Below are 12,795 nucleotides of genomic sequence, written 5' to 3' on the forward strand. Positions count from 1 at the left end.
TAGGCTGATCCTGGAAGCAGAGGGCTTGGTTTATGGCAACACATCTGGGCCGCCTCAGTAAGCTTAACTAAGTAACCTTTTCCAGTACAGGCATTTCTGCTTTGTGTCTTTTGTAACTTTACTACTTATACATACAGACACGGGCAGATTTGACAAGGACCCTTATTTATCTTGCCACCCCTTACAGAAGCCAGGAGGGTAAATGGATGTGGAGAAAAATCTCAAGAGCTCAATGTTGAAATGCAGCAAAGAGTGACTGACATCTTGGGGATACCAAGTCTCCATAACAACCACTAGATGTTATCTACATGCCAACTGAATTTTTAGGAAGCATGCCAAGAAAAAAAAAATCCTTTCTGTCTGACCGTCACTAACTTAAACTTGCAAAGTTAGCAATGCTCTACAGACACATTCTGCAACTGTGTGCACTGTTCAGACTGTGACCCAATTCTCCAGTAATTAACAGTGCATGTTAGCTTGGCGGGAAACAAGATGAATGTATGGAACACCATCTTATATCCCCTGTTAAGTATGGTGAAGAAACTGTGATTCTGAGGGCCTATTTCTTAGGGATAGTGATACTGTTGTAGTGCATGGCATCGGGGACTATTTACAATACCAGGAGATTTAAAATAAAAATGCCTTCCCTAATAAACTAATAACTGGATTGATGGTATCTTCCAACAAGATAATGGCCCAAAATATATAGCTAAATGGAGATGGTTTAACAAATGGAAATCTACTACAGATCAATGCAGATCTAGGAATCAGATGATCTTTCGTTGATTAGATCAGATTGATGATCATAAGGTCAAAAGCTGCAAAATCTGCTTTTCTTTTTCACAAAGTGCATTCAAACTAAGAACCCAGACCACTTTAGGTCTATAAAGACACAAACCAACAGCAAGAACTTTGATGGACGTTCCTGAGATTAATAAAAAATTTAGATAAAGATTAGTAAGAAATTACATGATTATATCTGCCCCAACCATCTTCCATTTTCATCTCAGTCCCCAGACAGAAAACCTTTGTGGTGAGCTGAAGAGAAGAGAGCAAAGGAGGAAACAAGAGCCTGGATGATCTTGAAAGATTGTGCAAAAAAAACAGTATAGTTAAAGATCTCTCTCTGTGTACCCACCGAATTTATTAAATGTTCTGGGAGAAGACTAAGTGCTGCCCTAATAAAAGTTCCTAAATAAAAGGTCAGATTTTCCTACAGTTGGTAGTGAGATTATGCTACTGCAATTGAAGAAAACAATATTCAAAGGTTTTTTACACATCTTTACCAGGGGTGTCAGCAACTATGTCCCATCTGTATGTATATATGCTTTACATACAGACTTGATTTTCAGCTGCACATACAGCTGCGGTGAAGAAATTTCCCTGGTTCAATCTGGAAAACTCCTAATTTTATGCAAAAAGATAAAGATGATTAACTGAGAGGAAGAATGATCTATGCCAAGGCCATGACTGAATGCGGTCTTTGATCGTTCGGAGGTTCCCACAAAACTGCAATGCAACGCTATCAGCTACTGTACTCACCCTTCTGGCAGCAGATACTCCTCCAGCTCCGTAATTGGGGGTGAAGAGGGAGGCAGCTTGGTGAGAGCCATGATATGCTGGAGAGTGATATCGGTCTGGGTGCTGATGTCCGACACCAGGGTCTCTGCAATGGGGGCAACCAGTTGGGGGTAAGGGGCCCGGCGTAGAACCTGAACCATGATGGGCTCCTTGGCGGTGCGGAAAGCCTCCACTGCTTGCTCATGGGTGGCTTTTGAGAGGTCCTTCCCATTAACCTGGAGGACAAAGACAGAAATTACTTCACTGACTGAACAGATGATATTTTTTGTGGCTGTTTTCCTCTCTCCACAGAACCAAACTAATTAAATCACTAATTATGACGCTATCAAATAAATCAATGTGCCCAAATAAATGGAGCTCTGATCTTCTCTTTGGTAAATGTCTCATTAGTGCCACCGTTTCCCCCCTTTTTTACAGGGTCATAGCTGGATCAAGCAGAATACGACCTTAATTAGGAAGAGTCTCCCTTTAATTAATCAAGTTCATTAGCTATGGCTGCGAACAGGATTCCTCTTTTAGCGAAGTATTCTCCCTCCTGTCAGAGACGATGGAGGGAGCGCCGGGCATTAACCTGAGAAGATTAATTTGACCAAAAGGCTGCGGTGTGCCATAGAGATGAGGCTAATTAAGTGTGGTTGAGCCACTTAGTGTCTCAGTACACTGATGAAAGTACAAAGCCTCTAAATACCCTGCTCTCATAGGAATTTGTTAAGATCCAAAAAGTCTGAAATGCGGACCTATGCCGATCTCAGTAGATTTTCACCAATCTAACAGCGGCGACTGGTGTCAGCCAATTTTTCGTTGATTGGCTCTGATTGACGATCATCAGGTCAAATGCTGAAAAAAAATGTTTTGTATTTTTCATTAAATGCAACTCTGACCATTTGTGATTATTTTTTTCTGTTGGATGCATACCCACGTCTATCAAGGAACCTGCAGTACATATTTTTCTCTTTTTCTGTGTAACAGTCCTTCATTATCCTCCTAAATTGTAATTGGCAAGTCAAATCTTAAAGAAAACCAGAAATAAGTATAAACCAGGGATAAGACTGAGTGCATCTCTAAATCTATGGGATCAAAAAACCACCTAATTCATTAAAAGTTCCCCAAAGAAACAACTGTGAAACATAAGAATAAAAACTCCACTCCACTCCACTCCAACCCCCCAGGGCTTACATAAGATTGCTGCTTCACTTTCAATCAGCTCATCATACAAAATGAGATGGCTTGTGATTTCTGATGCGTCTGAAGTTTTCATAGGATCTCAGCCTTGGGCTGTTCTCATTTAACAAGCTTCTCTGCATGCTCACATGCTTTTTGGTAAGCTGTAGCTCTACACCAGTAGCAGATCATTAGGAGACCCATGATTCTTGAGCACCCTTTCCTGCTCCTCCTGATATCTAAAATATGTTTGTCGGTGTTAGGGGAGTCATTTTCTGATAAACATGCAACTGGTTGGTTTGGCTGCCTCAGGCTATGATGGTCTCATTTACAGGTCCTTCTCAAAATATTAGCATATTGTGATAAAGTTCATTATTTTCCATAATGTCATGATGAAAATTTAACATTCATATATTTTAGATGCATTGCACACTAACTGAAATATTTCAGTTATTTTATTGTCTTAATACGGCTCGTGAAAACCCAAAATTCCTATCTCACAAAATTAGCATATTTCATACGACCAAAAAAAGAAAAGTGTTTTTAATACAAAAAACGTCAATCTTCAAATAATCATGTACAGTTATGCACTCAATACTTTGTCGGGAATCCTTTTGCAGAAATGACTGCTTCAATGCGGCGTGGCATGGAGGCAATCAGCCTGTGGCACTGCTGAGGTCTTATGGAGGCCCAGGATGCTTCGATAGCGGCCTTTAGCTCATCCAGAGTGTTGGGTCTTGAGTCTCTCAACGTTCTCTTCACAATATCCCACAGATTCTCTATGGGGTTCAGGTCAGGAGAGTTGGCAGCCTAATTGAGCACAGTAATACCATGGTCAGTAAACCATTTACCAGTGGTTTTGGCACTGTGAGCAGGTGTCAGGTCATGCTGAAAAATGAAATCTTCATCTCCATAAAGCTTTTCAGCAGATGGAAGCATGAAGTGCTCCAAAATCTCCTGATAGCTAGCTGCATTGACCCTGCCCTTGATAAAACACAGTGGACCAACACCAGCAGCTGACACGGCACCCCAGACCATCACTGACTGTGGGTACTTGACACTGGACTTCTGGCATTTTGGCATTTCCTTCTCCCCAGTCTTCCTCCAGACTCTGGCACCTTGATTTCCGAATGACATGCAGAATTTGCTTTCATCCGAAAAAAGTACTTTGGACCACTGAGCAACAGTCCAGTGCTGCTTCTCTGTAGCCCAGGTCAGGCGCTTCTGCCGCTGTTTCTGGTTCAAAAGTGGCTTGACCTGGGGAATGCGGCACCTGTAGCCTATTTCCTCCACACGCCTGTGCACGGTGGCTCTGGATGTTTCTACTCCAGACTCAGTCCACTGCTTCCGCAGGTCCCCCAAGGTCTGGAATCGGCCCTTCTCCACAATCTTCCTCAGGGTCCGGTCACCTCTTCTCGTTGTGCAGCATTTTCTGCCACACGTTTTCCTTCCCACAGACTTCCCACTGAGGTGCCTTGATACAGCACTCTGGGAACAGCCTATTCGTTCAGAAATTTCTTTCTGTGTCTTAGCCTCTTGCTTGAGGGTGTCAATAGTGGCCTTCTGGACAGCAGTCAGGTCGGCAGTCTTACCCATGATTGGGGTTTTGAGTGATGAACCAGGCTGGGAGTTTTAAAGGCCTCAGGAATCTTTTGCAGGTGTTTAGAGTTAATTCGTTGATTCAGATTATTAGGTTCATAGCTCGTTTAGAGACCCTTTTAATGATATGCTAATTTTGTGAGATAGGAATTTTGGGTTTTCATGAGCTGTATGCCAAAATCATCCGTATTAAGACAATAAAAGACCTGAAATATTTCAGTTAGTGTGCAATGAATCTAAAATATATGAATGTTAAATTTTCATCATGACATTATGGAAAATAATTAACTTTATCACAATATGCTAATATTTTGAGAAGGACTTGTATATGCATGCAGACCCAACTGTGGCCCTGCACATCAGCAGCATCAAGCAGCAGCAATATTGAAAATGACCTCCCAGGAATAATGTCTGTAGTGGTGAAAAACCAGAGGAAAACATTGTGAAGAATGAGAAGAACAGGGCTCCTATAAAGCCATTCAGCTTTGTGATAAGTGCCCATAGAAGGAATGTAACAGGAGCTGGAGCACAAAGATGTAAGAGCAAACTAATAACCAGTGAAGATCAATGCTAATCTCAGGTCTGCAGGATTATGGAGGACCAATCCTGCCATGATAAATAATACATACAGAAACATATAAATGGAATTTAAAATTCCACATGAAATATGAATAAAATATTGAATAAAATCTATAGAAACTGAACTCTTAATCAGGACAGAAATCAAGGTTGGATGACAGTTTACTTTAAAACGATTATCAACATTGTGATTAATACTGGAATTATTTACCTGGCTTTAATTTTGAAATACGTATATCTGAATATCTTACAGGAAGTATAATTAGAAAGGTTTAAATATGCTAATTTAATGTTTAAGTTTAAAAAACATTTTTCTCTGGTTAGATTGGGAAAAGAGTCTGTCATCGAGTCATGCTTTTATTTTAAAGATGGGTCCATAAACGTGAATGCCATAATACATAGTGCTCCTGCAAACTGAAGAGTTGTCTCAGTTAGAGTCAACATGATACAGTAAACTATCCCGACAATCAGCGCTATCCACCACCAAATTCGCAAAGACAAGACAGTGACCCAAGAATGTAAAAAAGAAAGATGGGGAATAATGGGCTCAGGGAAATCCGTTGGGAAAGAAAATACAAGAGGGATATATTAGGAGAAAAAAAATATAAGGCTTTATGAATTAAAAGGGCAGTAAAATAATTTGAAGAATTCTATACTGTACAGAAAAACATGTTTTAAATAAATTTGGGTGGTAATAAATATAACAAAATAAAAGGGTTTAGAAAAATACAACAGCAAGAAATTCACATAAACAAAAGAAAAATAATTGCAAGAAAAAAAGATATGATTGAAAATGTGTGATTTAAATACAAAATAAGCATAATAGCACATTTAAAGATTAAAATTTAAGTGTATATTTTTATCTGATAAATTGAACAATCACTGAATAAATGCTCCTTTAAATTTTTTGTTGCATTTAATGGCACAGCAATTTATATGACTAGCTAACTTTTTGAAACCAGTAATTATTTTATTGAGTCATTTATTTATTTCTGTACGTATTCTTAATTATGGCAGAATTGATCCTCCATACAAGATGACTGGATTATTCAATTCAATTCAGTTTATTTATATAGCACCAATTCACAACACATGTCGTCTCAAGGCACTTCACAAAAGTCAGGTACATACATTCCAATTAATCCTAACCATTGAACAGTGCAGTCAGATTCAGTTTTTTCTATCTAAGGAAACCCAGCAGATTGCATCCAGTCAGTGACTTGCAGCATTCACTCCTCCTGGATGAGCATGTAGCGACAGTGGACAGTCCCTGGCGTTGACTTTGCAGCAATCCCTCATACTGAGCATGCATGTAGCGACAGTGAAGAGGAAAAACTTTCTTTTAACAGGAAGAAACTTCCAGCAGAACCAGGCTCAGTGTGAGCGGCCATCTGCCACGACCGACTGGGGTTTTGAGAGAACAGAGCAGAGACACAAAGAGAACAAAGAAGCACTGATCCAGGAGTCCTTTCTATGGGAAGGAAAAGTAAATGTTAATGGATGTAGCTCCTTTAGTCGTTTCATCTAGAAAGAAAGAACAGATTAACTCTGAGCCAGTTTTCAAGGTTAGAGTCTGAAAGAGAGCACACAGAGTTAGTCACAGTAAAAGCTCAGTCAATTGCTATATCTAGGAGAGAGAAAAGCTTAAACACTGAAAGACAGGGCCATGTGGGTCATCAGTAGAGGGTGAGCATTAAGTTGTTGCCAGCAGAAGCTTGGACGATGCCCCTCTCCAGAAAGGTGTCACAGGTAGACACAGAGTCAGGCCAGGTGTAGCTTTTAGGAAGAGAAAAGAGAGAAAACATAAAGTTAGAAGCTTAAATAACAGGAAGTTGGAGAGTAGTGTGAGAATGTGGCGAAGAGAGTGAAGTGGTCATTATGTCCTCCAGCAGCCTAAGCCTATAGCAGCAAGTGCCTTGAGACAACGTGTTGTGAATTGGCGCTATATAAATAAAACTGAATTGAATTGAATGTTCTCTTTAGCAAGAAAAGTGAGGCTGGTCAAGGTTGATCAGAGGGTGGATGGAGTTATATATATGCAAACCTTAGATGAAAAACTAAGGATTTAAGATTTGGGTGGAGGTTCATCTTTCAGCAGGATAATCACCCTAAACGTACAGCCAGAGGTCCAGTGGAATGTTTTGGATTAATGCATATTCATGTGTTAGAATGGCCCAGTCCAAGCCCTGGCCTAAATTCACCCAAGAATTTGTGGAAAGTCTTGTAATTAATATTCACAGATGCTCTCCATCCAATCTGACTAAGCTTGAGCTATTTTACAAAGAACAATGGGAAAGGTTTGATGTGCAATGCTGGTAGAAACAATACCCAAAAGACTCACAGCTGTAACTGCAGCAAAATGTGGTTAAACAAAGGAGATAAATGCACTTTAAATGGACTTCACACTTTTCTGACTTTTAATTGCAGGAAAAAAAAACACCATTCATCATTTTCCTTCCACTTGTATGAAAAGGTTAAAGGGGAATAAATAGTTTTGCAAGGCAACGTACACCAGAAGAGACAAGTATTACTGCACAGAAGAGAAAAGTAGGAAGTCCAGCTCAAATTTTTGATTTTTTTTTTTTTCTTGATTGTAAATTAACGATACAAGAAAAACAAATGCTGACACAACATAAAAAGACGTCTCATGACTGCCTTTATTTTCTGTAAGCTGCTAAAATTTGCCCAGGATTCAACATCCACTGTGTCTTTGTCTCCCACAGCAAGGTGTGATGTTACACATCAGCTGAGGAACACAAGCAGCTTTGTGCTACCCTCACACTGCACGGAGGCCCCAACAGTCCAACATGGTTGCCTGGAATCTTGGGACTCCTAGTAGGCAGTAAAGTAGAGACAAAGACTTTAGCCCCCTGCTTGGTGGGCCTAAGGCATTCTGCATCAGTGCTTTTAACAAGAGGCTAAGAAGGGAAGGGGGGTCTCTCTGGCCTATTCACATCACTCACCTCTGACACATAACAGCCCTTTGCCGCACACTGGGAGAAAACACACAACACTCCTGTGCAACACACAATACCACGCCACCGCCGAGCTCGTCCAACTGAGATATGATCAGGCTTTGCCGTGACTGGGCCTCGGTTCAGCGACCCGAGAAGCCCATATGGCTCTGTTTGCATGAAGCCCGAGCAGCCAAAGAGACCAGACCTTTACAGGTTTACTGCTCTGAAAACCTGAACTTTAACAGAATGTTTGGTTCGCATATACAGAACACTCAGGCTTCTGTTCCTGTGTATACAGATGAATGACACACAGAAGGGTCTCTGTAATCCTCTGGTACATCCTCGAGAAGGGTTTCTGGTTAAATCTATTTTAACAGCAGGAGGACAGCTATTCCCTACATAAAGGAATATTAATTAGGTCGAAATCAAACGTCTTCTGTTCCAGTCTTGGTAGGGGAATTTACACAGCTGTGGAATTGTTATTCACAGCCTATTTTCTTTCATTAAAATGTCACATTTGACCTCTAAGGCAACACTGAAAACGAGTACCTGCTCTGGACTTGGCTTTTTTTGCAGCTAATTTAGGATTTGAGTTCTTCTCTATGCACCACTTGACAGCTTATATGCCTCTTCATCCTGTTGGGCAATTATTAGGGGCAGAAGAGGTCAGTTGTGCTTTGAACTCTGATGTCAGCTCTTCTCTGCAAAGCAAATCAAGTTGGACTGAGACGTCAGTGTGTTTGCCTGTGTGAGTCTATTCTGAGGCTGCAAATATGCAGCAGAAAATGGCTCATCTGCCAGGCAGCTAGCTCTAGATTTTCCATTATTGTCTCTGCATTACTGTGGATGGAGTGAAGCTGCTATAGCTTTATTTGCTCCTTATTTAATCCTGCACAGTCTGTGAATTAAAAATTTAGTAATTCATTATTTATGAGAATTCTAAAAGAGGGAAAATAACAGAATATCTCATAAAGAACGCGATAAATAAAACCTAACGGAGGCTACTCTGAGGCTCTTGGTACTGTCACCCGTCACGTTTATTGCAAGGTAAGGCATCAGTTTCAATATATTTTTTCAAATTTTTCCAATGGGCCTTAGTGATTAATAAACACTTTTGTTTAAGATAAAGATCAAGATACTGTGAGCAAAGTTTTAATTAGATATGAATATTGATTAGCCTTAGCAGTCAGAAAAATTGCTCATGCTGCTAATGCTTGCCATTTTCTGTTAGTAAACCTCAGTTTGAAACAAGAACATAGAAGATAAAACATTAAACATTTCACTGTACATGTGTTCAAACAAATATTACTTTAGGACAGACTGGTCGCTGATACTTAAAAAAAGATATCAGGTTTGATTTTATCTGCTTTGCTAACTGAGGTAAAGTTAGCTCCACAAAATGGTTAGCCTGGCTGTATTAATGGGACTAGCTAGGTACATAAATTCTAACTTGAAAAATAAGACAAAAACCTCATTAAATGTAAATAAATTGATTGGCCTTAGAAGTCAGAAAAATTGCTAATGATGCTATTGCAACCGATTTTCTGTAACTAAAAAATCCATTTGAAATGAGAATATAGAAGATAAAACACTAAAAATGGCTAAAACACATGATAGTATGCGTCTTAAACCAATGTTACTTTTAGATTTACTGGGAGGACTAATAATTAGGCCCAAGCAGTGAAAGAGCTGTGAAGGCGTATTGTAATCACTGCATTTATTATTCATCCAGAATATTAATTGGCTTTTTGGAGGCATAAACATATTCAAAAATTCAGCAACCTTTACCCAAAATTGTCCCCCGTGTAAAACTTTTGTATTTTATTGGAATTGAAAATCGGCGTGGTCAAATAGCTCTACAGCGCCCCCTAAAGTGAGATTGGCCAACTGATAAGTCCTATAGATTTTAAATTTGGTACATAGGTAGATCTCTTCAAATCATGAAAGAAGTCTATTGGAGGTATGCCCTAAAACCAACAGTAGTTGGCCATTTTGGGTCAAAGGGTCATTGTTAAAGGGGAGGGGCCAGGCCTAAAATTTCACTTTCTTGCCAAATAATTACTAAGAACAGGAAGTCACTTTTTTTGCTTGGAAATGTCCCTCTCTGACCCTCTTGACCCAATCTATTTGAAAGTGTGTCAAAAGACAGATAACAAGTTGGTGTAACTTTGTTTGGAACACAGAGACTGTGTTGGGTGTGGCCGTGGCAAAATGCAATGTCTCGCCATGGCCGTACGTTTAGCTCTAACTTCCACATTTATCAGCTGCGACAAATTCAATATGATCGATCTTATTCCAGCCCCCAAAAGATATCCAGTAAAATACTTGGTGCGCGTGGCCTAATTTCTCCACAATGCCCCCTAGAATATATATTTTTTAAAAATCATCCCCAAGCCATGCTTTGACTGATGATTATGAAATTCGGTACACATATGTAACTTCTCAGGACCTACAAAAAAACTCCCTTGGAGTCATGGTCCAAACCACACAGGAAGTCGGCCATTTTGAACCAAGTTGCCATTTTGTCTATTTTACACAAACTGTATCTGAGCAAACTTGCCCTACAAGCTTTTGACTTACAGAGTTCAAATTGACTCAGTATAGTCCCAAGGCATTGGAAACCAAAAGCTATCAAAAGCTTTTTTCTACATGAAAGCTTGTGGGCGTGGCTAAGCCTCAAAAAGACGCCATAAAAGACGAAACTGTAATAACTTCAAGACAAAAACTCACAGCAGCACCAAACTTTCTGTGTCATCTCAGACCAGCACTGATCATATTTACCTGCTGATTTGCTGGCGCCAACCATTTGCATATGTTTGCCTCTAAATCACACATACATGGTCCAATTTAGTCCAAACTGAATATGGTTAATCTGTGTCAACCCCCAAACAGCTCTATTGGATCTTTAAACAGCTCTATTGGATTACATTGGAATGTGGATCAATGACACCCTGCAAACGTCAACTGCTGTATCTCCCTCATACATTATTCAATCCACCCAAAATTGGGTGTGCATTATTGTGGACGAATGCTGAACATGTTGGTATGGTCAACTGATGGCATCTTAGCCCCACCCATGGACAACCAAAGAACAGGTTTCTTAGCTGATTGACCCTACTTGAAAGTCTCCAGGAGTTTTAAGCTTTCTTTAATAAGGCATAATAAATTTCAATGACATTTTCAAAGCGCAACAGGAAGTCTTTCCCACCAAACAAGCGAGCGCAGCTTCCATCAAAAAAGTCGGATATTAGCCAATCCTTCAACGCTTCTCACCGGAGCAGAACTCGGCATGATCAAAGATCATATGAAAGCTTGCCCACAGTAGCGCCTAGTGGTAATATTCAGAAAGGAGTGGTGGGCTCGATGTGGGTGTGGAGGCGGCGATGACAGGCTCCCACAGTTGCAACACAGACTGAGCGGCGCTGAGCTGCAACGGCCGCCCAATGCTGTTTGCAACGTTAATTGATACTTAAAAAAAAATGTTTGGTTTAATTTTGAAATCTGTATTACTAAGGGAGCTAAAGTTAGTTCCATAGAAAGGTTAGCTCTGCTGTTTAGTTGCAACTAGCATGGTGCATAAATTTTACCCTGAAAAATACTACAAATTATGATGCTACTGTAAACAAAACCTTAATTAGCTGTGAATATTGGCCTTAGAAGTCAGAAACATTAACAACACTGCTAATGTTAGCTGTTTACTGTTACTGCTAAACATCAGCTTAAAATGAAATTAGAAAAGAGTGAACACTAAATATTAATTTCCTTTCCTACAAACCTTTGTCGAAACATTTTAACTTTCTATTCACCCAGAAAAAAATGTAACATTATTTGTAACTCTTAGAGAGAAATTGTTTAAAACTGGTATAGGGAGGTAAGAACTTGGAATGGGAGTGGATTGGAAATCGGCCAACTGTTATAATTGCTTCTCTTGGCAATGTTCTGCCAAATATACATTCCATAAAGGAAAAAAAACAAAAAACTACCTTCAAAACAAAACATAAAAGTAGCATCTGCTCATCTTATAATTAAAATCTTGTAGAAAAGGCTTTGATGGATGTGAACATGAATTTATGATATGGCATTTTAATCCCCACATAATCCTTTAATAAAGAGGAGTGTTATTAAAGAGTCCATGTCTCACTTCCTTGGGAATATGCAGTGAGATGAACAGAGGGGAAACTGCCAGGAAAACAAAGCCTTTCAGTGTGGTGGTGGTGGTGGTGGTGTGTGTGTGTGTGTGTGTGTGGTGGGGGACCCCTGGGAACCCCATACTATCGACAAGCATTTAAAAGAGGCATGAGAGCCAGGTCACTCTGCTCCTTTTGGTCGAATACACCTTTAGGAAAAAATCATCATAAACTCCATTTCAGAATAGAGAGGAGTGCTGACATGGTAGAGAGCATGAATACTTGAAAGGTTATTTTGAGGGGGGTCTATATTGAGGTTTGAGTGGCAGTCTGAATGTAGGTCATTCCTCCTGCAAAGCAGTGTTAATCCCTCCTTTATTTGATTTTTTTTACATTCTCATCAAAATATGAAATTTCAGCATCTGATGATCTCTCATTGTTCACTCTGGATGTTCACTCTTGAAAGTGCTTTTTTAAAAAAAAATCCAAACATATTGTTCATTAAACTGAATAGAAAGAGGACCCTCCACAGTGAGGCAGGAAAACACAGCAGTCTTTATTTACAGCAGTGCTCAAGATTACTGAGGATTACAGAACAAACAGCTAAAAACTCGATGGAGGCTCAGAGACACAGCCTTGTTTTCTTTCACCTAATCAGATTTAAGTATGGGATGGTGTGTTATCCACAGGTGGTCAATTAACAACCCAAATTCCTCCCAGTATTCTTTCTGTTGCCTCCCTGAGAGTCTGATAAACACAGATGAAGGTATAAAGTGTCTCTCAGAGAGCTT

The 12,795-nt window shown here is 39.8% G+C and overlaps 1 protein-coding gene across 2 annotated transcripts in view; it reads right to left on the reverse strand.

The window, feature by feature from the left end:
• pdzrn3b (PDZ domain containing RING finger 3b) overlaps positions 1–12,795 on the reverse strand; it is a 153,833-nt gene that overhangs the window by 12,933 nt on the left and 128,105 nt on the right. For both annotated transcript variants that reach the window (XM_047346302.1, XM_047346303.1), the window contains one exon: positions 1,543–1,796. In XM_047346302.1, the coding sequence (XP_047202258.1) occupies positions 1,543–1,796 (254 nt within the window). The remainder of the gene's footprint in view (positions 1–1,542; positions 1,797–12,795) is intronic.

This window comes from Girardinichthys multiradiatus, chromosome 20 (genome assembly GCF_021462225.1).
Source record: "Girardinichthys multiradiatus isolate DD_20200921_A chromosome 20, DD_fGirMul_XY1, whole genome shotgun sequence".
Classification (NCBI taxonomy): Eukaryota; Metazoa; Chordata; class Actinopteri; order Cyprinodontiformes; family Goodeidae; genus Girardinichthys; species Girardinichthys multiradiatus.